The sequence below is a fragment of the Heterodontus francisci genome, chromosome 4 (genome assembly GCF_036365525.1).
Source record: "Heterodontus francisci isolate sHetFra1 chromosome 4, sHetFra1.hap1, whole genome shotgun sequence".
Classification (NCBI taxonomy): domain Eukaryota; kingdom Metazoa; phylum Chordata; class Chondrichthyes; order Heterodontiformes; family Heterodontidae; genus Heterodontus; species Heterodontus francisci.
In genome coordinates, this window is record NC_090374.1 from 21,709,215 (window position 1) to 21,733,551 (window position 24,337).

The window sequence follows — 24,337 nt, forward strand, 5'->3', positions numbered from 1 at the left end:
AAAATTGCCCTCGAGAATGAGGTGAGCCGCCTTCTTGAACCGCTGTGCGTCCAGAACAAGGCGGCACAAATACAAGATAGCCATTTAACGTATCAAATAAAGGATTTAGGAGCAAGTTCTTTACATCAAGAGTGGTGAGAATGTGGAACTCATTGCCACATGGAATGGTTGAAGCAGATATGCCGGACACATTTTAGGGGAGGCTTCAATGCACAGATGAGGGAGAAAGGAATAGAAAAATATGGAGGCAGAGTTGGAAGAGTTAATTGGAGGAAGCACATGTGGTATATAATCATCATCTTGGACTAGATGGGTCGAATGGCCTGTTTGCATGCGATAGTTTTTCAGTAATTCTTTAAGAGTCTTCAAACAATGAATGACAGGAGATCGGGTCGACCTGTGAACCAGCCTGAAAGGTCAGACAGAATAAACAGGACAGACTGCACCCACTTTTAATGGGTTAACTTTCAGAAATCTACATTTCATAATAAAGTCACTGTACCAATGTAGTTTTGTGCTTTCAATAGTGAAACTTTATGTTTGCATCCAAGCCCAACCTTCAACTCATTCTTCAAGCTTGATCTTAAAAAAGGTAGTGTCTGGAAAAACTGTTCTAAATTCACTTAAGAGTACTCATTACCTGTCATCAGATATGTGGCATGTTATTTCTGGATACTCATACCTTTGTCCTTATTCATAGTGAGCTACTAGAACATAGACCCATGTCTTATTTTTCAAAAGACCTTCAAAAACAGAAGATAGGGGGCATAAAGGCTCATCATATGAAATGGGTCCTTTATCTGCCATCAACCCATTTTAAAATCCGAGCATGTTGTCTTTTCACATCAGTTCATGCTTCACAAAGCCTTTGAATTTGGCAACAATTCTCAGATGTTTGCTTGCTTCCTTGCCTTTAAACCAAAGGCCTCATATTCAGCCATTCCGCACCCACCCCCTCTACCTTTCACAACTGACAGGAGGAATGTGCAAGGAGAGGCCGAAAAATTCTCAAATACAAACAACTGCTGGGTGAAATTACCTCACCTGAAAGCAATGAGTCAGTACAAGGAGTTCTACCATTGCCTGATATCCGCAACAGAACCCCTTATCTAATTGAGTACATTACAGTTTAACGGTCTAGAACTTGTAGCCCAGAGCTGGTCAATTTGACTCTTAGACAACAACTAATCTTTGCAAACTCTTAGGATTTACAGCATTAAAGAAGCAACCTCTCAACGGGTGCTGCTGAAATAGATACTGCACTAAGATCTTAGTATCAAAAGCCTTGGGTACATTATGCTTGAATATTAAACAATAGGCTACTGTTGCTCAACACCAGCTTCCCGTACTTACTAATGCAGTTACCAGAGAAGAAACTGCCTAATTTAAAAAGATTAAAAATGCTTCGGCTGATGCCTTGTATAGATTTTCAGACGTCATTCTACATCAGAGGGGTACTTGAGTGTCAGTTCACTCGCACAGATCTGCAGCTTTGAGGCTAACCCAGAACTAGCAGTTATACGCAGCGCCTTTCATGACCTCATGACATCCCAAAGCACTTTACAGCCTGTTAAGTATTTGTAAAGTGTTGACTCTGTTGTAATGGAGGAAACACAGCAGCCAATTTGCACAGAGCAAGCTCCCACAAATCACAGTGAGATAATGACCAGATAAGTCATTTTTTAGTGGAGTTGGTTGAAGGATAAATATTGGTGCAGGACATTGTTCCCTGGTCACCTTTGAGTAATGCTGTGGGATCTTTTGCATCCATCCAAGAGGGGTCCAAAATTTAATGTCTCATTCGAAAGAAGGCATCTCAGACATCGTGGCATGTCCTCACTGTACTGGTGTGCCACAATTTTTGTTCTCAAATCTCTGGAGTCTTTGAGCAGTGCTACTGGTAGTAGCCCTAACATCAGCAGAACGCTCGTGCGCTTGGTTGCATAGATTCCCTTTTATAAGAAAAAAAGATTCTCTTTTCACTTACAGGGGAGCAGCAAGCTGGCAGCAACAAGGGGAGAATAAGGAGCCATCAGTCTGGGCACTGGCAGCACTGCCATCGAAGAATGTAACCTTCAGCAGCTTACCCTAACCTTCCCACAAGGCCCAGTCACTAGTAACCAAGCAGCAAACTGGTGTTTGCAAGCTTGTGCGTGTTTCTGCCTTCCTTAGTCCATGAATGTTCAATCTGTCGCCTAATATAAACAGGGTTGTTTCGACATCCCCTCAGGCAATAATTCGGAGAAAAATCCTGAAGTGCTTCAGCAATGAACAGCATAGATGTGCCACAAGCAGCAGCACAGCTGGAAGCCTGGGAGCAAGTCAACCACCCACTTGGGCACAGGTGTGCAGTCTGAAGTGAACAGAAAGAGGAGCGGGGGGCAATGCTTGCAAGTGTCAGAGGATGTGCCATCTATTACTTGATCCTCCTGCCATTGAAGTTCAACTAAGCAAGGAGCAAATACGAGTTTGTTTTTAAAAACATTTGAGCGAGTGAAATGCTCAAGGTACCATCATCTGCAACATTCAACACTCAATTGTGCAGATGTTGTAAATTGAACTTTTAAAAGTTTCCTATTTTGTTTGTGCATGCTGGTAGATTAGTTCTTAAAAAGATCAAATGCCTCCATTTCCCCTTCTTTCACTCTCATGTGCACACACAGTTCCTTCGCCAATCTCAGTCTTTCAAACATGAAATGTTGATATGGATGACGAATACTTTATTTTTCTGCTCAGTACAGCATTTGCTTTCAGTGACTGAAATAGCCATCCTGTCATGTGCCCAAGAACAAAAATGTCCAGCAAAACTTACAGATGAGTTTTACCATACGAGCGACAAACACATCAGGGACGTGTCAGTTATCAGGTGTCAGCTGCGGCTCAGTGGATAGCACTCTTCCCTACAACTCAGAAGGTTGTAGGTTTAAGTCCCGCTCTTGAGACTTGAACATATAATTTAAGATGACATTCTCAGTGCGTTACCAAGGAGTGCTATACTGTCTGAGATGTCTTACGATGTTAAACCGTGAGCCCGCTTGCCCTCACAGATGGAGTTAAAATGATCCCATAGCACTATCGAAGATGAACAGGGGAGTTCTGGATTTCTTTTCAACTAATACAACTAAAAGATTATCCGATCATTATCACTTTGCTGTTCGTGGGAGCTTGGTATGCACAAATTGGCTGCTGCATTTCCAACATTACAACAGTCACCACTCCTCTTAAGTACTTCATTAGCTGGAAACCTCAGGGGCACCCTGAGGTCGTGAAATATAAATGTGTCGTAAAAGTGCATCAAAGGGTTAATCTTGAGAGAATGGTAAGATTACCGCCCACCATGATGATGTAAGAGATCATGTGGGAGAGACTAGAGAAGAGTTACAGCGTGACTTTTGAAGGAGACACAGGTTCGTTTGGAATTTATATAGTTACTATATAATAAAGATTAATATGTAAACAATACAGTCTAAGAACTTCTGTGGCTAGACTCTATACGGTGGCAGCATAAAGAACCAAATATATAACAAAATGCAAGTCAGTCTATCTTATTTTTATGAACTTCAAATCCCCCACCATGTGTACAATCAAGCAGAGACAATGACAGTAGAGACTATCTTGTGAATTTTGTATTGCAGCAGGTCTCCAGTGATACTGTTCAGAGAAGGCCTGGGATCTGAAGCCACCAACCTGACCACTCTTACAACTACTCTCATCAGGTAAACTCACATACTTACAGCTCCCTAGAGATCCTTTAGTCATAATCCTACATAGTATCTCCTACACCCATCCATTGTTGTAAACGGATTCTCAACTACAGTAGTGGGCGGCACAGTGGCGCAGTGGTTAGCACCGCAGCCTCACAGCTCCAGCGACCCGGGTTCAATTCTGGGTACTGCCTGTGTAGAGTTTGCAAGTTCTCCCTGTGTCTGCGTGGGTTTCCTCCGGGTGCTCCGGTTTCCTCCCACATGCCAAAGACTTGCAGGTTGATAGGTAAATTGGCCATTATAAAATTACCCGTAGTATAGGTAGGTGGTAGGGAAATATAGGGACAGGTGGGGACGTGGTAGGGATATGGGATTATTGTAGGATTAGTATAAAATGGGTGGTTGATGGTCGGCACAGACTCGGTGGGGCCGAAGGGCCTGTTTCAGTGCTGCATCTCTAAACTAGGCCACTCTCCTAAAATTAACAGGTCTTGAGGCAGCCAAGTAACCAGCTTTAAGTGCATCATTGAATTTACAACAACTTGCATTTAAATGGCACCTACAATGTAGTAAAATCTCCTAAAGCACTTCACAGGAGAGATTAGGCAGTGGTGTAGTGGTGAGGTCACTGGACTAGTAATCCAGAACCCAGCTAGTGCTCTGGGGACAGGTTCAAATCCCACCACAGCAGAAATTTGACTTCAACTAATAAATCTGTAATTCTAATATCTAGTCTAATGGTGACCATGAAACATTGCTGATTGTTGTAAAAACCCATCTGGTTCATTAATGTCCATACCTGGTCTGGCCTACATGTGACTCCAGACCCACAGCAAAGTGGGTGACTCTTAAATGCCCTCTGAAATGGCCTAGCAAGGAACGCAGGTCAAGGGCAATTAGGGATGGGCAATAAATGCCATCCTAGCCAGCGATGCTCACAACCGAATATTACTGGACAAAACTTGACACTGAGCCAGAGGAGAAGATATTAGGACAGGTGAAAAATGCTTGGTCAAAGAGACAGGTTTTAAGGAGGGCCTTAAAGCAGGAGAGAGTGGATTACTTTTTTTTTTACAACCTATAGTTGTAAAGTAGGGCTCCAATGCTGGCATCCTACTGTTATATAGCTATATAACATGCAGCAATCCTGTTGCTGCCAAACATGCAAGAAAGGTTGAGCTTTGAAGACACAAACACTGCTTTTCTGGCCTTCTTTGAAACTTTCTGACAGAGGCTTGATATCAAACCAAGGAGGCTGGAATGTCCACACAGTTGAAAACTACCCATCTTTAAGTACAGGTGCTAATAACAGTTTCTGCTATTGCTGCCAACATTCCTTTCAATCTTCATTAGGTGGTTGCAGTGACTTTGGCTAGAAATATACGAAGAGTGATGTCCCAATGACTTTCATGCTGTTAAGTAGAAACCACTGGAACGGGTTATTGCTTCCACCTATCTTTGCTAAGGAAATCAAATGAGCATGTTGCAAACATGCCTGATATTTGCTTACTACCTTCATCATAAATCGTTTTGCCCAAGAGTTTTAAAAAAAAACTGTGATCTAAAGCCACACAGTTTTTAAAAACAAATTGAATAACTATTTTCATGCCTTTCGGGTGAATCTTAAATCGAATCATCCACCTCAGGTTCTGACAGCTAACTAAACACTGTTCGAAATCTCAGGTGAATAGCTTAATTGCCAAAAACAACAGTGTTCTCTTTTGGTACAAACTGTTCCACAAAACATGAAGAGTTGGAACAAAATGAAACAAATATGGCCATGATCCAATTCGCTCAATTCTCATTATCTGTCCATCAAAACTGGAGTTATTTCACAGCAAGTTAAAACGTTTGCAAACATTGTATGGATCTACTTTTAGAAGGATTTTGATCAAATTTGGAATTATTTAAGTTGGGAAGGGGGAGAGAAGTAATGATACAGCAGATATATATGGTTTTCTAAAAGAAATGTCCAAAAGGCACCTTTGTTCACCACTGAACACTGAAATCCTCAGATTTCTGCAGGAAGAAATTCGGCCAAAGTTCACCTGCAAATCTTAAACGACTGTCACACAATACTGCAAAAGTGTTATTACTGTCCATATCTTAAGTTGTGACTTGTTTAAATGGTAAGAGACTTGTATTGTTTTATCAGAATACTGACTGTTACAGTAAATGAGCTAACTTGTTGTATTGATCGAGACACCTGATGTTGTAATCCCAATTGAGTGCTTGGTTCTACGGACAAGTACTGGGTGAACAGAACCACCATTTTAAACTGCTGGCTCCTGGCAAAAATGAAAATTGACATCTAAATAGACCCATCGATACAATTTTTCTGGCTGAAAGGGGAGTAGGCAGTGGGATAGTGGTAATGTCATTGGACTAGTAATCCAGATACCTAGGCTAATGCCCTGGGGATATGGGTTCGAATCCCACCATAGCAGATGGTGAAATTTAAATTCAGTTCATAAATCTGTTATTAAAAAGACAGTCTGATGGCGAACAGGAATCCATCTGGTTCACGAATGTCCTTTAGAGAAGGAAATCTGCCTTCCTTACCTGGTTGGGCCTACATTGACTCCAGAAAAGGCCGAGCAAGCCACTCAATCGTATTAAACAGCTACACAAAGTGTACGAAAAGGAATGAAACAGGGCAGACAACCCAGCATTGACCTCGGCACTGGAAACGACAACAGCAAACCCAGCCCTGTCGACCCTGCAAAGTCCCCCTCCATAGGAGCCATCCCACAGACTAGTCAAGCAACACCGTCATACTCACGGAATCAACCTTACAGACAATGTCACTGACATCACGACCATGCCTGGCTAAGTCCTGTCCCACCAGAGATGGCAGCACAGTGGTATATAGTCACGAGAGTGTTGCCCTGGGAGTCCTCAACATTGACTCCAGATCCGAAGTCTCATGGCATAAGGTCAGACACGGGCAAGGAAACCAACTGCTGATTACCACCTATCTTCCCCCCGCCCCCACTTCGGCTGATGAATCAGTGCTTCTGCATGTTCAACACCAATTGGAAGAAGCACTAAGGGTAGCAAGAACACAGAATGTGCTCACCAAGAGTGGCTCAGCAGTACCACTACTGACCAAGCTGACCGAGTCTTAAAGGACATAGCTGCTAGATTGGGTCTGCAGCAGGTGGTGAGGGAACCAAGAGGGAAAAATCTACTTATCCTCACCAATCTACCTGTCGCAGATGTATCTGTCCATGACAATATTGGTAGGAGTGATCACTGCACAGTCTTGTGGAGACGAAGTCCTGTCTTCGCATTGAGGATTCCCACCTTCGTGTTGTGTGGCACTATCACCGTGCTTAATGGGATAGATTTAGAACAGATCTAGCAACTCAAAACTGGGCCATCAGCAGCAGCAGAATTGTATTCAACCACAATCTGTAACCTCATGGCGTGGCATATCCCTCACTCTACCATTACCATCAAATCGAGGGACCAACCCTGGTTCAATGAAGAGTGTAGGAGGGCAGGCCAGGAGCAGCACCAGGCATACCTCAAAATGAGAGGTCAGCCTTGTGAAGCCACAACACAGGACTACCTGCATGCCAAACAGCATTAGCAACATGCAACAGACAAGGGTAAATGGTCCCACAACCAACGGATCAGATCTAAGCTCTGCAGTTCTGCCACATCCAGTCGTGAATGGTGCTGGACAATTAAGTAACTAACTGAAGGAGGGGGCTCCACAAATATACCCAACCTCAATGATGGGGGAGCCCAGCACATCAGTGCAAAAGGCAGAAGCATTTGCATCCATCTTCAGCCAGAAGTGCCGAGTGGTTGATCCATCTTGGCTTCCTCCTGATGTCTCCAGCATCACAGATGCTGGTCTTCAGCCAATCCGATTTACTGCACGTGATATCAGGAAATGGCTGAAGGCACTGGATACTGCAAAGGCCACGGGCCCTGACAACATTCCAGCAATAGTACACAAGACCTGTGCTCCATAACGAGCCATGCCCCTAGACAAGCTGTTCCAGTACAGTTACAACACTAGCATCTACCCAGCAATGTGGAAAATTGCCCAAGTATGTCCTGTACACAAAATGCAGGACAAATCCACCCAGCCAATTACTGCCCCAGTCTATTCTCAATCATCAGCGAAGTGACGGAAGGGGTTGTCGACAGTGCTATCAAGCGGCACTTGCTCAGCAATAACCTGCTCACTGACGCTCAGTTTGAGTTTCACCAGGGCAACTCAGCCCCTAACCTCATTACAGCCTTTGTCCAAACATGGAAAAAACAGCAGAACTCCAGAGGTGAGGTGAAAGTGACTGCCCTTGACATTTGACTGAGTATGGCATCAAGGAACCCTAGCAAAACTGAAGTCAATGGGAAATCGGGGGGGGGGGGGGGGGGGAAACTCTCCGCTGGTTGGAGTCATACCTAGCACAAAGGAAGATGGTTGTGGTTGTTAGATGTCAGTCAGAAGTGGGGATGTTCGCTGATGATTGCACAATGTTCAGCACCATTTGTGACTCCTAAGATAATGAAGCAGCCCATCTCCAGATGCAGCAAGACCTGGACAATATCCAGGCTTGGACTGATAACTGGCAAGTAATATTTGCACCACACAAGAGCCAGGCAATGACCATCTCCAAAAAGAGAGAATTTAACAATCGCCCCTTGATGTTCAATGGCATTACCATCACAGAATCCCCCACTATTAACATCCTGGGGAGTCACCATTAACCAGAAATTGAACTGGACCAGCCACATAAATGCTGTGGCTGTAAGAGCAGGTCAGAGGCTGGTAATTCTGCAGTGAGCAACTCACCTCCTGACTCACTCGTGCCTGTCCACCATCTACAAAGCACAAGTCAGGAGTGTGATGGAATACTCTCCACTTGCCTGGATGGGTGCAGCTCCAGCTCAAGAAGCTCGACACCATCCAGGACAAAGCAGCCGCTTGATTGGCATCCCATCCACCACCTTCAATATTCACTCCCTTCACCACCAATGTACAGTGGCAGCAGTATGTACCACCGACAAGATGCAAAGCAGCAACTCAGCAGGGTTCCTTTGACAGCACCTTCCAAACCCGCGATCTCTACCACCTGGAAGGACAAGGGCAGCAAATACATGGGAACACCACCACCTGCAAGTTCCCCTACAAGCCACACACCATCCTGACTTGGAACTATATCCCCATTCCTTCACTGTCGCTGGGTCAAAATCCTGGTACTCCCTTCCTAACAGCACTGTGGATGTATCTACACCCCAAGGACTGCAGCGGTTCAAGAAGGCAGTTCACCACCACGTTCTCAAGGGCAATTAGGGATGGGCAATAAATACTGGCCGAGCCAGCCATGCCCACATTCCATGAACGGATAAAAAAAAATTGTCAATGTAGAACTGGGAGTTCACTGGCCATCACTATTCTGATCCTAACCAGTCTTAGCTTCCTGGTATAAAGTGCTAGAAGCAATCTAAGGTGCTTCACAGGAGCATTAGCTGACAACTTGTGACACCAAGCCAGACAAGGTGATATCAGTACATGCGAACAAGAAGCTTCCTTCACCCCACCACTGGCAGCCGTGTTCCTGAAACACTGGAATTTCCTTCATAAACCTGTCCGCTTCTCTACCTATCTCCCCCTTTAAGACACTCCTTTAAGCCTAGTTCTTGGTCACCTGGCCTAATATTTGTCAAATTTTGTCTGACTGCACTCATGTAAAGTGCCTTGGGATGCCTATAACCAGTGAAAGTTGATACTGCTGTTAAAGTGAGTTTTGTAACTTTTATGCCAACTGGACCACTGAAACCAACCCAGAAGATAACTGAAGCAGCCATGCACAGAATCAAATGGCATTCCGTTTACACAGATTAAGGAGGCAATTTGTCCTTAGTTTACTGCTGTGACACCAGCTGCATCAGCAATGTCTTTTTTTTGAGATGTTGAAACACAGCTGCAATGCCAGGAACAAAAAGAAGCCTTGCATGGTTCTATACTTCTGCCTGTCATTAATGACATATTCATTTGCAATGTTTATACAGTTCTTGAGACTTCAAGCACAAACCAGCTTCAAAATAAACAGAACTAATGTCAGGCATTGCATTAGAGAACCCAAATCCACCTGGATTTGTTTTAAATGGTTCATCCCAGCTTCTTCTAAAACAATGGCCCTTTCATATTTTATGGGTGTGTGCGTTCGTGTGTATGTGGAGGGGTGGAGGTGTGGAGGGAAGACTGTGGATGTGGGAGTGGTGGGGACAGCAGGGAAACAAGTTCGATCCTGTGAAACATTTCTTTTAAAATTTATTTTCTTCACTGCTCCCACCCTCAGTTTTATGTTGAAGTTTTAACTACCTCTTTTACAAAGTACAACTCACTGAAGACTTCTTTTCAAGCACTTTGCAGTAAAGGTCAATTTATCTGACTATACCCCTGCGCCATAATAATTTGCATTTCCCAGTAAAAGGGTTGCATAGCCAGATGGATCTTTAGAAATGTCAGTGAGACCCACAAATTATCTGGCTGCATCTTTCCAAATGCAACCTAAAGTCAGCCAAATTGGGCCATCTCTCCCAGCATCTTTCTAGTATATTGCTGGTTTGATCCATTTGTGTTGCGATTAATGAACTATTCCTCGCAGTAACACAGGACAGATGAGCTCAATTTCCTCTAAGCCTGTCCACACAGCATTCAGTATTCACCAATAAAAGTGCACCTTGAACACACTTCTTTTATTTTGTAAATATTAGACCTTACAGTTTGCAGCCATGTCCTCACAGCAACATGGAAAGGATCGATCCTTTGGTTTTCCTGAATGCAATGATTCAGTTGGGATCCATCGTCAGTAACAGTTAGCAACAGTGCTCTGCTACCTCATCCTTGTGATGATTCTTCAAGGGGAGACAAAGCTCCAACAAGCTAATTAACTACGGGGCCTGATTCTAGCCTCTGCCACATTTCCACAGGTCAAAGTCTGAAGATGCTGTAGCCCATTGCCACATCTGATCACATCAGCTGAAATTGGCTAAATAATAATACTTAACTGGACCTGGTACTCTCCTGGTCTCAACACAATACCACATAATTCATTTACCGAGAGCTAATTGTGGGTGGGGCAGGGGGTGCAGGGGCAGAAGAACAGAAAACAAAGATATTTACATATTGCCTTGTCAGGTTTCGAAATATGTCAAAGCACTTTGCTTACAAGTCATTTTAAAGTGCAACCATTGATGTCAGGCAAGGAAACATGCAGTCATTCTGCACAGACCAAGACCTCAACAGTAACGAGATGAATTGCAAATTTAACTGTGTATGGTGGCACTGATTGAGAGGGCAATGTTGGTCAGAACAGGAGAGCACTCTATTCCTCTTCAAAAATGCCACCAGAATGACCCACAGCGAGAGGCAGACTAAGGCCTTGATCCTATGGCCTCAGCTGAAGCACATCACCTCAAACAATGCAAATTGAGTCAATGCTGCACTAAGACATCAGCCTGGACTGTCCGGATGTGGAGCTTTAACTTGAGTCTGTGAGTAATGCCCATCAACAATATCAAAGCTGAACACTCGGGCATAACAATTTTTAAATTATTTGACACGTTTTAATTTCTTGATTCTACAAATTAGAGGTGTTAATCCGGTGGTCAAAAATTTATCTTCAGTCTTTGTAAAGACGACCAAGACAATATACAATACCAAAAGCTCATCAAGTGCATAAAAAGGTTCTGCATATCACTGAATCCTGAAACCATATCCTACGACTATTTTAAAGCACGCCCAGGAAGCAAAGGAACAGCAAAATGTTATGGAAACAGAAAGTGCTTGAAATACTCAGGTCAGGCAGCATCTGTGGGGAGAGAAGCAGAGTTATCATTGCAGGTTGTGACCTTTCACCAGAACTGGCAAAGGTTAGAAAAGAATTAGGTATTAAGCAAGTGAGGTGGGAGGGCGGGAGGTGGTGATGGTGATTGGTGGGGAAGAGAACAAAAGGGAAGGTGTTTGATAGGGCAGAGGGCAGGAGGGATTAAATAACAAAGCTGTCACGGGACAACAGTAAGTTGGCATTCATCAATACGCATGCAAAAGGATGGTGCCGAGGGATAGCATATGTTCGTAGAACTACACCGATTCCTGGTCCAGCAGCGTCTCAATTTTAAAATATTCATCCTCATTTTCAAATCCCATGCCCCCTCACCATGGTCTCTGCACTCCTCCAACTCCAGCTTCTTGCGCAAGACCAATTTTACACCACTGGCAGCCCCCAAGCTCTGGAATACACTCCCTGAACCCCTCTGATTCAATAAGAGGCTCCTTAAAACCTGCCTTTGACCAAGCTTTGAGCTTCCTCATGGCCCTGTGTCAAATTTTGTTTGATAAGGCACCTGTGAAGAGTTTTGGGACATGTTAAATGCACTATCAAAAACGCAAGTTGCCGTTGTGTAGATTGCAAATAGGAGGTACCAAAGACAGAGTGTTGTGGCACACCAGAAGAGAGTGAACAAATGCAGGAGGAGAAACAAGAAACAAAAAAAAAAGTTGCTTTAGGCAAATTGGCAGCCATTAATTTGGAGGCCTGAAACATTTTATTTTTAAGTGCTGCCATTAACAACACTTATAAAGAAGTGCTTAGGAATGAGACAAATCTACCTTGTGTGGGTCTGAGAAGAACACTTACTACTTCACATTAGGATATACATGAAGCAATTCAATCATTATTTCCCTCAGAGCAGGATAAGCAATATTGACTGGTAGCCTCATGACAGCCTAACAATTATTGCATCTGCAGGATATAACGTTTATTCCATTTCATCTATACTTAGGATAGATTTTTCACTCATCATCAACAATATTCAGCCACCACTGTGCAGAAAGAGTGCAAGACTGACAACTCCACAGTGGCTTGTTGCAGCAGCTTTTATAGTATACTGTTCATGCTGCCACCTTTTTGGATGGGTGCTTTTCAGGTTAGTCCCCCAGTTATTTTCTCTATACATTGAAGGTTTTAAAAAAAAACTGAGCAAGTGGAGCAAATGGCAGATCTACAAATGTAGGTATACACGCTGGAAGGAAATCCACGGTTGATTTAAAGAGGTGTTCCAGCTTCAAGGACTTGCTCTCAGATGTGAAATCAAAATTTTAAAAAAATTAGGAAGTACTGATTTCCATATACTTCAAAAACAACTTCTTGCTTTGCCCTGGTCCTTTAACGATGTACACCATTTGTCCTGTAAGATTATTGACGCAAATCAAGATTTCTATCATTTATGCAATAAGGAGTCACGGACTGTGCCTCGCACATAAACAGAAACCAGTGCCCTTGGTAACAAATTTATTTACACAACTGGTGAGTGCTTGAAGTAGCTGAACACCATAGAAAAGTTACAGCACAGAAAGGGGCCAGTCAACCCATTGTGTCTGCGCCGGCTGAAAAAATTAGCCACCCAATCTAATCCCACCTTGGTCCTGGTTACCACAGCCTTCCAGGTTACACTTCAGGTGCATGTCCAGGTACCTTTTAAATGAGTTGAGGGTTTCCGCCTCCACCACCATTCCTGGCAGTGAATTCCAGGCACCCACTACCCTCTAGGTGGAAAAGATTAATATTCCTCATGTCCCCTCTAATCCTTCTGCCAATCACCTTCAATCTGTGCGCCCTGGTAACTAACCTCTCTGCTAGGGGAAACAGGTCCTTCCTGTCTACTCTATCTAGGCCCCTCATGATTTTGTACACTTCAATTAAATCACTCCTTAGCCTCCTCTGTTCAAAGGAAAACCACCCTAGCCTATCCAATCTGTCCTCATACTTGCAATTTTCAAGCTGGCAACATTCTTGTAAATCTCCTCTGTACTCTCTCCAGAGCAATTATGTTCTTCCTGTAATGTGGTGACCAGAACCTTACGCAATACTCCAGCTGTGGCCTAACCAACGTTTTACACAATTCCAGCATTACATCACCGCTTTTGTATTCTATACACTCTCCTGAACAGCCCTGTTTCACAAACCTTTAGTTCAATGCATACAGCCAGGTTGGCTACCTATAAGTATGCAGCTAGCTTTGTTGATTTAGAAAGTGTTTGAATAACTCAGCCACCCAGCAATTCTAAGTCATTTGCTGCAGCCAGACATGTGGATTTCAGTTTCAAAGTCAGCAGCATTCAGCTGACCCGATTATCTGGAGATACTTGACTGCAATGTTTTGCAGAGAAAAGGTATTCACCCTAATGAATTTGACATCTTAAAAGTTACCTCAAGTTCGAAGGCTCTCGGAATGAACGGAATTCTCTGTGTGGTCCTGAGGGCCCAGTTTCAATTCCTGACCTGTGCTAAACTGCTCTGAGGATTTTATGGGAGGGCTGGAGGGGAAAGGAAGCAAGTTCATCGGTCACTGCGCGGTCACGCATTCTGGAGGCAAGATGTAGACAAGGACGAGCCGCTGCCGCCCCCCCCCCCCACCTCAAGAATGAACACTGTTGATGTGGACAGTAAAAGAGAAAAACAAGATGTGAAAAACCTGGGTTTGGCAGGGGGTGGGGGAGAGAGAGGGGCGGGGGTCGGCACAGCAGAGAAAGGAAGAAAATAAACTGATGACAACTGTGCAAGTTTTAATGTGGATAAATCGAGCAGGCAGGGAGCAGATGATGAATATAAAGGGACTGGTGGTCTGAGGTGCATTTGTTTTAATGCAAGAAGTGTAGTAGGTAAGGCAGATGAACTTAGGGCTTGGATTAGTACCTGGGAGTATGATGTTATTGCTATTACTGAGACTTGGTTGAGGGAAGGGCATGATTGGCAACTAAATATCCCAGGATATCGATGCTTCAGGCGGGATAGAGAGGGAGGTAAAAGGGGTGGTGGAGTTGCATTACTGGTCAAAGAGGATAACACAGCTGTGCTGAAGGAGGGCACTATGGAGGACTCGAGCACTGAGGCAATATGGGCAGAACTCAGAAATAGGAAGGGTGTGGTAACAATGTTGGGGCTGTACTACAGGCCTCCCAACAGCGAGCGTGAGATAGAGGTACAAATATGTAAACAGATTATGGAAAGATGTAGGAGCAACAGGGTGGTGGTGATAGGAGATTTTAATTTTCCCAACATTGACTGGGATTCACTTAGTGTTAGAGGTCTAGATGGAGCAGAATTTGTAAGGAGCATCCAGGAGGGTTTTCTAGAGCAGTATGTAAATAGTCCAACTCGGGAAGGGGCCATACTGGACCTGGTGTTGGGGAATGAGCCCGGCCAAGTGGTTGAGGTTTCAGTAGGGGACTACTTTGGGAATAGTGATCACAATTCCGTAAGCTTTAAAATACTCATGGACAAAGACGAGAGTGGTCCTAAAGGAAGAGTGCTAAATTGGGGGAAGGCCAACTATACCAAAATTCGGCAGGAGCTGGGGAATGTAGATTGGGAGCAGCTGTTTGAAGGTAAATCCACATGTGATATGTGGGAGGCTTTTAAAGAGAGGTTGATTAGCGTGCAGGAGAGACATGTTCCTGTGAAAATGAAGGATAGAAATGGCAAGATTAGGGAACCATGGATGACAGGTGAAATTGTGAGACTAGCTAAGAGGAAAAAGGAAGCATACATAAGGTCCAGGCGGCTGATGAAAGACGAAGCTTTGAAAGAATATCGGGAATGTAGGACCAATCTGAAACGAGGAATTAAGAGGGCTAAAAGGGGTCATGAAATATCTTTAGCAAACAGGGTTAAAGAAAATCCCAAAGCCTTTTATTCATATATAAGGAGAAAGAGGGTAACTAGAGAAAGGATTGGCCCACTAAAGGACAAAGGAGGAATGTTATGCTTGGAGTCAGAGAAAATGGGTGAGATTCTAAACGAGTACTTTGCATCGGTATTCACCGAGGAGAGGGACATGACGGATGTTGAGGTTAGGAACAGATGTTTGATTACACTAGGTCAAGTCGGCATAAGGAGGGAGGAAGTGTTGGGTATTCTAAAGGGCATTAAGGTGGACAAGTCCCCAGGTCCGGATGGGATCTATCCAAGGTTACTGAGGGAAGCGAGAGGAAATAGCTGGGGCCTTAACAGATATCTTTGCAGCATCCTTAAACACGGGTGAGGTCCCGGAGGACTGGAGAATTGCTAATGTTGTCCCCTTGTTTAAGAAGGGTAGCAGGGATAATCCAGGTAATTATAGACCGGTGAGCCTGACATCAGTGGTAGGGAAGCTGCAGGAGAAGATACTGAGGGATAGGATCTATTCCCATTTGGAAGAAAATGGGCTTATCAGTGATAGGCAACATGGTTTTGTGCAGGGAAGGTCATGTCTTACCAACTTAATAGAATTCTTTGAGGAAGTGACAAAGTTGATTGATGAGGGAAGGGCTGTCGATGTCATATACATGGACTTCAGTAGGCGTTTGATAAGGTTCCCCATGGCAGGCTGATGGAGAAAGTGAAGGCGCATGGGGTCCAAGGTGTACTAGCTAGACGGATAAAGAACTGGCTGGGCAACAGGAGACAGACAGTAGCAGTGGAAGGGAGTTTCTCAAAATGGAGACGTGTGACCAGTGGTGTTCCACAGGGATCCGTGCTGGGACCACTGTTGTTTGTGATATACATAAATGATTTGGAGGAAAGTATAGGTGGTCTGATTAGCAAGTTTGCAGACGACACTAAGATTAGTGGAATAGCAGATGGTGAAGGGGACTGTCAGAGAATACAGCAGAATATAGATAGATTGGAGAGTTGGGCAGAGAAATGGCAGATGGAGTTCAATCAGGGCAAATGCATTTTGGAAGATCCAATTCAAGAGTGAACTATACAATAAATGGAAAAGTCCTGGGGAAAATTGATGGACAGAGAGATTTGGGTGTTCAGGTCCACTGTTCCCTGAAGGTGGCAACGCAGGTAAATAGAGTGGTCAAGAAGGCATACGGCATGCTTTCCTTCATCGGACGGGGTATTGAGTACAAGAGTTGGCAGGTCATGTTACAGTTGTATAGGACTTTGGTTCGGCCACATTTGGAATACTGCGTACAGTTCTGGTCGCCACATTACCAAAAGGATGTGGATGCTTTGGAGAGGGTGCAGAAGAGGTTCACCAGGATGTTGCCTGGTATGGAGGGCGCTAGCTATGAAGAGAGGTTGAGTAGATTAGGATTATTTTCATTAGAAAGACGGAGGTTGAGGGGGGACCTGATTGAGGTGTACAAAATCATGAGGGGTATAGACAGGGTGGATAGCAAGAGGCTTTTACCCAGAGTGGGGGATTCAATTACTAGAGGACACGAGTTCAAAGTGAAAGGGGAAAAGTTTAGGGGGGATATGCGTGGAAAGTTCTTTACGCAGAGGGTGGTGGGTGCCTGGAACGCGTTGCCAGCGGAGGTGGTAGATGCGGGCACGATGGCGTCTTTTAAGATGTATCTAGACAGATACATGAATGGGCAGGAAGAAAAGAGATACAGAACCTTAGAAATTAGGCGACATGTTTAGAGAGAGGATCTGGATCGGCGCAGGCTTGGAGGGCCGAAGGGCCTGTTCCTGTGCTGTAATTATCTTTGTTCTTTGTTTTCTTTTGTTTATGATGGGTACAGAAATACACCAATTCTTTTCCAATTGAAAGAGTAAAGAATATATCTTAAAAGGGACAATAAATATACAGAATTGAATTAATTTAAAAATGATATACAATCCATCACCAAAGCCATCTATATCCACCTCCCTAGCATCACCTGTCTCTGCCTCAGCTTACCTGCTGCTGCAACCCTCATCCATGCCTAGACTTGACTGTTCCCAATGCACTCCTGGCCAGCATCTCACCATGCAGCCTCTAAAAGTAAACTCATTCAAAACTCTGCTGCTCGTGACCTAGCTCACATCAAGTCCCGTTGACCCATCACTGTTATGCATACTGACCAAGACTGGTTCCCTGTCTGCTATGTCTCAAGCTTAAAATTCTCATCCTTGTTTTCAAATTCCTCCACAGCCTCGCCCCTCCCTATCTCTGTAACATCCTCCAGCTCTTCAGTCCTCTGAGATCTCTGTGCTCCTCCAATGTTGTTGAGCATTTTTACTGCTCCACCACTCTAAGCTGCCTAGAACCTAAGCAGTGGACATAGACAGCTTTGGTGATGGATTACATCATTTTTAAATTTACTCCAATTCTGTATATTTATTGTCCCTTTTAAAGATATATTCTTTCCTCTTTCAACTGGAAAAGAATTGAAGTGTATTTCTGTACTTAACATAAACTCGACTTATCCACATTAAAACCTGCACAGTTTATTTTCTTCCTTTCTCTGCTCTGCCGAGAACCCCCTCCCCACCCTACCGACCCTCCAACCCCAAGTTTTTCACATCTTGCTTTTCCCTTTACTGTCCACATCAACAGCGTTCATTCTTCAGAAGGCGGGGGGGGGGGGAATGCAGCAATGGCATCCCAGCAGAGGCTCGTCTTTGTCTTCGCCTTCTCCTAAAACCCTCCACCTCGTTCTCCTCCTTTAAGATGCTCCTTAAAACCTATCTCTGTCCAAGCTTGTGGTCACCTGTCCTAATATCTCGTTATGTGGCTCGGGGTCAAATTTCTTTTAATAACTGCTCCTGTGAAGCACTTTGAGACTTTTTGCTACATTAAAGGGCTACATAAATACAAGTTGTTGTTGTGTAGATATTTAAAATGTCAATATTTCTTGCAAATATTCTGTTTTGCACTGATTTTGAAAACATTAAGTTGATATGCAGGTATCGCACAAACACTTCACGTTTGGTAACTATGGAAACAAAACCGAGAATTTCATTTCTAGAAATGTATCAGGTTAATTACATAAATTCAGGGCATACAAGCAGTCAACACAGGTGCAAAAGTTGCTAATAATGGCCACACAAGTATGTCTCACCTGTCAGTGCTTCAACATTTTAAAAAAAATGATAATGGTCCAAGAACAGAGCAGGGATTTTGGTTTAAGGCTTAACTGCCACTACAACCTTCCAGTTCATCACCTGGCTTTCCTCTTTGAAATCAGAGAGCCACAGGGCGTTTTGAATCATCAGTGGACCATGTGAACAGGTTCAGGCACCGAGCAGATTGTGGAACCCCTGCGAGCATGTTTAATCGAGTTGAGATTTCCAGAAAGAATTACACAGAGTGAATTACCGTTATGCCTGGTCTCCCCACATGGTTCAATTTTTCCAAGGTAGAATCTATCCAGGGTTCCAACAACAAATTGTGGCAACTAAAAAGGGATTTTTAAATTTCACACCCTAGGGCCAATCTTCTCCAATTTACACTGCTATTCAGCACCATGTGCCACTGTCAGGTGCTCAGTAGAAGCACAAGGGGATCTCTGTTGTTGCTCGAATAGTCAGCAAATACTTATCACCAACAAGAATTGCACATTTCCCATCCACTGTCGCTTTTGAAAGGTAAAAGCACCTATACACATAGTGAAGGGGGCTCCCAAACACAGGACTGTAATCTCCAAATACAAATCGCCCTGCAATTTACTTTTGTCCCTGGCACCACCGTCAATCAGGAGATCAGAGCACCAAAAATTCCCGATGGTAAAGAAAAGGAAGGAATCCAGTAATGAGCTTTCAGCAGACATCTTGAGACACTGGAGTCCTTAACACCACAATGTCTGAACCACCCACTAGTGACACTGTATTAACTGCCTGTAATAGCACACTGCTGCAGGGCTCACTCAATTTCTGACAAGAACACACTGCAGACGAGAAATTACTGCGAATATTAGTGTTCAGGTGCTTTAAAACATTCATAGCACACTATCTCTGCTATTTTAACAGAGGTGCTTAAAATGAATCGGTGAATACCGCCATTCTGAATACACCAACACAGAATACCAGCCATTTGTGTGTTAATATTACTAATGGTTTCTAGGCTTATTTAAATCAATTAGTGCAAACACAGATTCTAAAATACATGATTAACAAAGGGAGAAAAGGAACATTTTTTCCAGTCATTGGCATGAACCATTAGGATATTTCCCTGCACCCTCTGGACGTCAGGGTTTTTTCATTAGGGTTACACAAGGACCTCAAGGTATTACACAGACCAAAGGAATTTTCAAAGTCTGTTTACACGATGCTAAGTCTGGGAATGGCACACACAAAAAAAATTCAGAATTCATCATTTGACCCACACAAAATGAATGGGGAGATACTGTGCATCTGGTAAGGTAATTCCAAACTTAGGTGAGATGTCAGGGGTACTAAATCACAGTGTTAGCTCTTTCAGATCAAAATGGGTTGCAGCCATTTATCAAGAGATTTGAAGCTCTATTAAAGCAGGTGCTGATGCAGTAATTGAATAGCACTGTTGATCCACCTTCACTAAAAACTGAAAGCCTTGACACACATACGTACAGTCGAAGCACAAGACTGAGTCACTTTCCTCAGACTGGATCAAATAAACTGGTTACAATATTATTCATCAGCGTATCTTAAACTCCAACTCCGAAAAAAAAAATACCAACGTAACAGCAGTGATCAGAATCAATTTGAGTGTCACAGTACTCAAACATTGCATGTCTCACATCTTTAACAAATCACCTCAACATGCCAGAGCTTGGCAGCTGCAAGCCACCCTTGGGTTTTTGTATGATCTTAAGTGTACAGTTCCCAGTGGACTCAATAATCTACCATTAACTATCTGATAGCTAAGACACATGTATTAACAGTTAGTTAGTGGAGAGTCAGGCGAGATCAGCGACCTTTGCTGAATTTATGAGTTACAATTTTGTTAATTTGGCATTCATAGTTTCACTTAAAAGACACTAAATTACGAATGACATTTCTTGGTTCGCGTAAGATGAATGGAAAAACATTTGTGGCTGCATCTTTACTGATTAACTGCATCATTACAATGGGCAGTGGCAGATTGTTTACTATTTAGAATAAGGCTGCAACAATCTGAGAGATGGTTTATGTTGAAACTTTAGCGAGAGAGATTTCCACTTCTCAAATTGTCAACTACTGACTGCAGAGCAACGCGGTCTCAGAACACAGTTCTAAAACCAGCACCAAACAGTTCTTAAAGTGCCCAAGGGGTTGTGTGGGGGGGGTGGGGGATGAGGAAGAGTGGGGGTGAGGGTTGGTGGTCCCATCCCTTGAACCGGCTGGGTGTTAATGCACGTGTTTAGACAACATGAAAACTGCCAATCACTCTCTAAATAGTTAGATTTTAAGCTTCTGCAAGAGAAGGACTGCATGTGTCGCCGTACAAACACGGAACGCTCTCCTGAGCAGGGGACCTGCAGTGCCAGTCAACTGACATAAATAGGGCACCATCTAGCTTAAAACCATACTGCAGATAGATAATGCAGCAAAAAGCTCTGAGGACATCCTGCCCCAAAGTTTGGCTGTTCAAAACCACACAGAGCTGGAACTAAACGTGATGCATACACGCACAAGGGCCAGAGATAAAACTGTTGGAAGAACTATAAATACCAGAACTCTTCTGAACAAATATTTTAAACCAGCAGTGTTTCTGGTAGAGAAGCACCTCTGAATAATATTTTGTCCAGTTACATGCAATCACCTCAATACGCAAGAAGCAAACGTTTATACGCAACACTCCATTACCAAAACAACCAGGGAATGTTAAACTTTCAACATGCAAACTCTTTCATTCCCTCAATGCTTTAACTTAACAACTTGATTCACATGAATGCGTCCTGGACTTGAAATTCACATGAAGACCTACCCTGACTGGAGGGCTACGTGCCTGCACTCCGTGAGTGCTCTGAAGATCCCGCAACGCAGTGCCACAATTTGAAGTAGTAATGGCCCCATTGCCTTGTACCCTTGCGGTACCGTTGATGTTGTTATTGCCGTTGATGCCGCTGTTGCCGGGCCTTCTCGGCCGGTGTTTGATGCCGTCGAGCAGTCGGACCAGCAAGATGTTGGTGGGGAGCTCATCGACACCGCAGTCCACCAAAGTCCGACACTCTGGGCAGCGCAGCTCGCTCCTGGAGTTTAAGATCCCCTGCAGGCATCGCCGGCAGAAGGTGTGCTGGCATGGTAGCACTTTAGCTGTGGCATCCAGCCGCTCTAAGCACACAGGGCACTCCAGCAGGTCCAGTAAAACAGATTCATCCATTCTGTCTCGTTCTGTTTCCAAAGCTTCAGTCTGAGGCAGGTCTCCAAAGAAACATCGTCACAACAAAGGTTCCGCTGAATAGTTAGCAACCTGATAGCCAGCCAAATCACGTCACATCCATTCCCTTCACTTCAACTTCCAGTAACTATTCCAAAAGAAAACAAGCGTGTATAAATACTGGGATACATCGGAATTACTACGGTACTGAATGCACATTAAAGAAGAGTTCCCAGTAAAATTTTAAGGACCAATAAGGTGGTTTATTGTTCTTCCCCCTTTGACTACATCAGGCTTGTACATATTTTGTCCTTTTTAAAAAATTTACAATGTTATACCATTAGCATAGTTACGCTATCAAACTGATTGCAAATATTTTGTCACAATGCATTACTTACTTTCCTTTGTCCAAAATAGAGACAGAGGGTTTGTAACTTAAAAGGGTAACATTTACAGGGCTATGGGGGACAACAGCAACTGGATAGCTCTTTCAGAGAACTGGCACAGGCACGATGGGCTGAATGGCCTCCTTGTGCTATACGATTTCAGGATATGTCTCCCCCTCTCTAGACTAGATCTATTAGACTAGATAGTCAGCTAATCTACTAACAGTTGGATATGCAGAAGCTGCAAGTAAACACGATGCAAATGTGTGTCACTGATTAACAATACTACAGTATTTCAAACATTCCAAGACAGTCTATCCTCACCTCTTGTTTCAAACAGGTCCAAGCAAGCTACTTTGCAAATGCAGTGATAGACAGCAATGACGCCAGAGTAAATTATGCACTCTCCAGTTGGAAAATATAACCATCACCTACACCACCCCCCACCCCAAGCTGTTGCAGATTCCCATTCAGAACTCGTTCAAGCAGTTGAATTTTTATGGTGTGTGGAATGTTGTACAGGGATTATTGCCCAATATGCAGGCAGCTTAACAGTGCAACTCAGCAGGTAAAAGTAGAGAAACACTGCCGTCATTATTGGCGACCATATCTGGAACACCCCGATGTGGTTACATATTGAAAATCCCCTAAGGGGAAACTATTTGAACCAGATCTGCATTCACTCTCACTGTACTGAGATGGGTGCAGTGAACAGACGTGACTTTGCAATCATTGTGTACATTACATCCACAACACAGGATTGAAAAGGAAAATACTTTACTACACTGTACTATAATTTAGGCAAACTGAATTTTCGGGAACTGGAGACAAGAAAAATCTTAGGCTGAAAGTATTAAACTCATGGATTAAAATTAACAATCTTCCTGAAATAGGAATTCTGCAAAATAATTTACAAGCTTGACAGTAATATGCCTGCTAATCATCGGAAAAGGACGATTGTGTTTCAATCTGTTTTTCCCTCTGTGGATCTGCCAATCTTTCAGCAGAGCCTGGAGCCGGCAAACAAGCTGCCACTCGGGATTTGGTTACTCGGGTAGAATGGACCACGTCCCATTCTTTGTCACAGAGAGTTGGAAGCAGTACCTCGTTATATGACAAAAGTAGATTTTAACAGACACAGATCCAAACTAACATTTTACCAAAGGAGCCGTTTAGCAAATTCTCAGCTGCACTGAAAGAGGCTGAGGAAGGAAGGACAGAGAGAGGGTCAGACACTGAAGGGAGTAAGGAAGAGTGTGGGGTGGGGGTAGGGAGGGGGGGATGAGGGGGGTAGGGAGAGGGGGATGAGGGGGGGGTAGGGCGAGGGGGATGAGGGGGGTAGGGAGAGGGGGATGAGGGGGGGTAGGGCGAGGGGGATGAGGGGGGGTAGGGCGAGGGGGATGAGGGGGGGTAGGGCGAGGGGGATGAGGGGGGGTAGGGCGAGGGGGATGAGGGGGGGTAGGGCGAGGGGGATGAGGGGGGGGTAGGGCGAGGGGGATGAGGGGGGGTAGGGCGAGGGGGATGAGGGGGGGTAGGGCGAGGGGGATGAGGGGGGGTAGGGCGAGGGGGATGAGGGGGGGTAGGGCGAGGGTGTTAGGGAGAATGGAGAGGGGCGTTGATAGGGGGTGGGGGTGGGGGGGGGGGGGGAAAGAGAGAGATGATCAGCCGCCGCCCCTCACTCACCCTCCACCCGCCCGAGACCCAGACTCACCCGTTGTGGGGAATAAATCACTGCCCGGGGAACCGGGGTGGATGTGGAGAGGCAGTCCTCACCCGGTCAGGGGAAGGGGGAGTTGGCCCCAGAACCCACCCTCCCTCCCTCCCTCTGTCTGTCTGTCTGTCTGTCCCTCTTTCTTTCCCTTACTCACCACCGCTGCTGCTGCTGCAGCTCCAGCCGCCGCTGCCGTTGCCTGACTGCCTAATGAACGGTGCGCGCAGGCGCGGCGGTCAGACTCCACGCCTGCGCACTAGGAAGGCGGGGGCGGGGCTTCTGTTAGTGTAGCCAGTCTTTTGTTGTTGTCTTCGTTCCCCCCCCTTGCAGCCAACAAGCCAGGTAAAAGTTATAGCAACAGTTCAAAGTCATCTCATACCTGCAGCATCATGGGGAGCAGGATTTGTGTGATATAATTTGGCAAATCACAAGCCAGTTTACAACTTTGCTGGAATAACAAATAACTT

The 24,337-nt window shown here is 44.4% G+C and overlaps 1 protein-coding gene across 2 annotated transcripts in view; it reads right to left on the reverse strand.

The window, feature by feature from the left end:
- sh3rf1 (SH3 domain containing ring finger 1) overlaps nt 1–24,087 on the reverse strand; it is a 202,963-nt gene extending 178,876 nt beyond the window's left edge. The window contains exons 1-2 of one of the 2 annotated variants that reach the window (XM_068029266.1): nt 24,028–24,087; nt 21,381–21,921 (exon numbers count right to left, since the gene is read on the reverse strand). In XM_068029266.1, the coding sequence (XP_067885367.1) occupies nt 21,381–21,776 (396 nt within the window). In that variant the 5' untranslated portion in view covers nt 21,777–21,921; nt 24,028–24,087. Of the gene's footprint in view, nt 1–21,380; nt 21,922–23,870; nt 23,942–24,027 lie in introns of those variants that run through there. The other variant, XM_068029267.1, reaches the window with a different exon arrangement.
- Nucleotides 24,088–24,337: the final 250 nt, after the last annotated feature.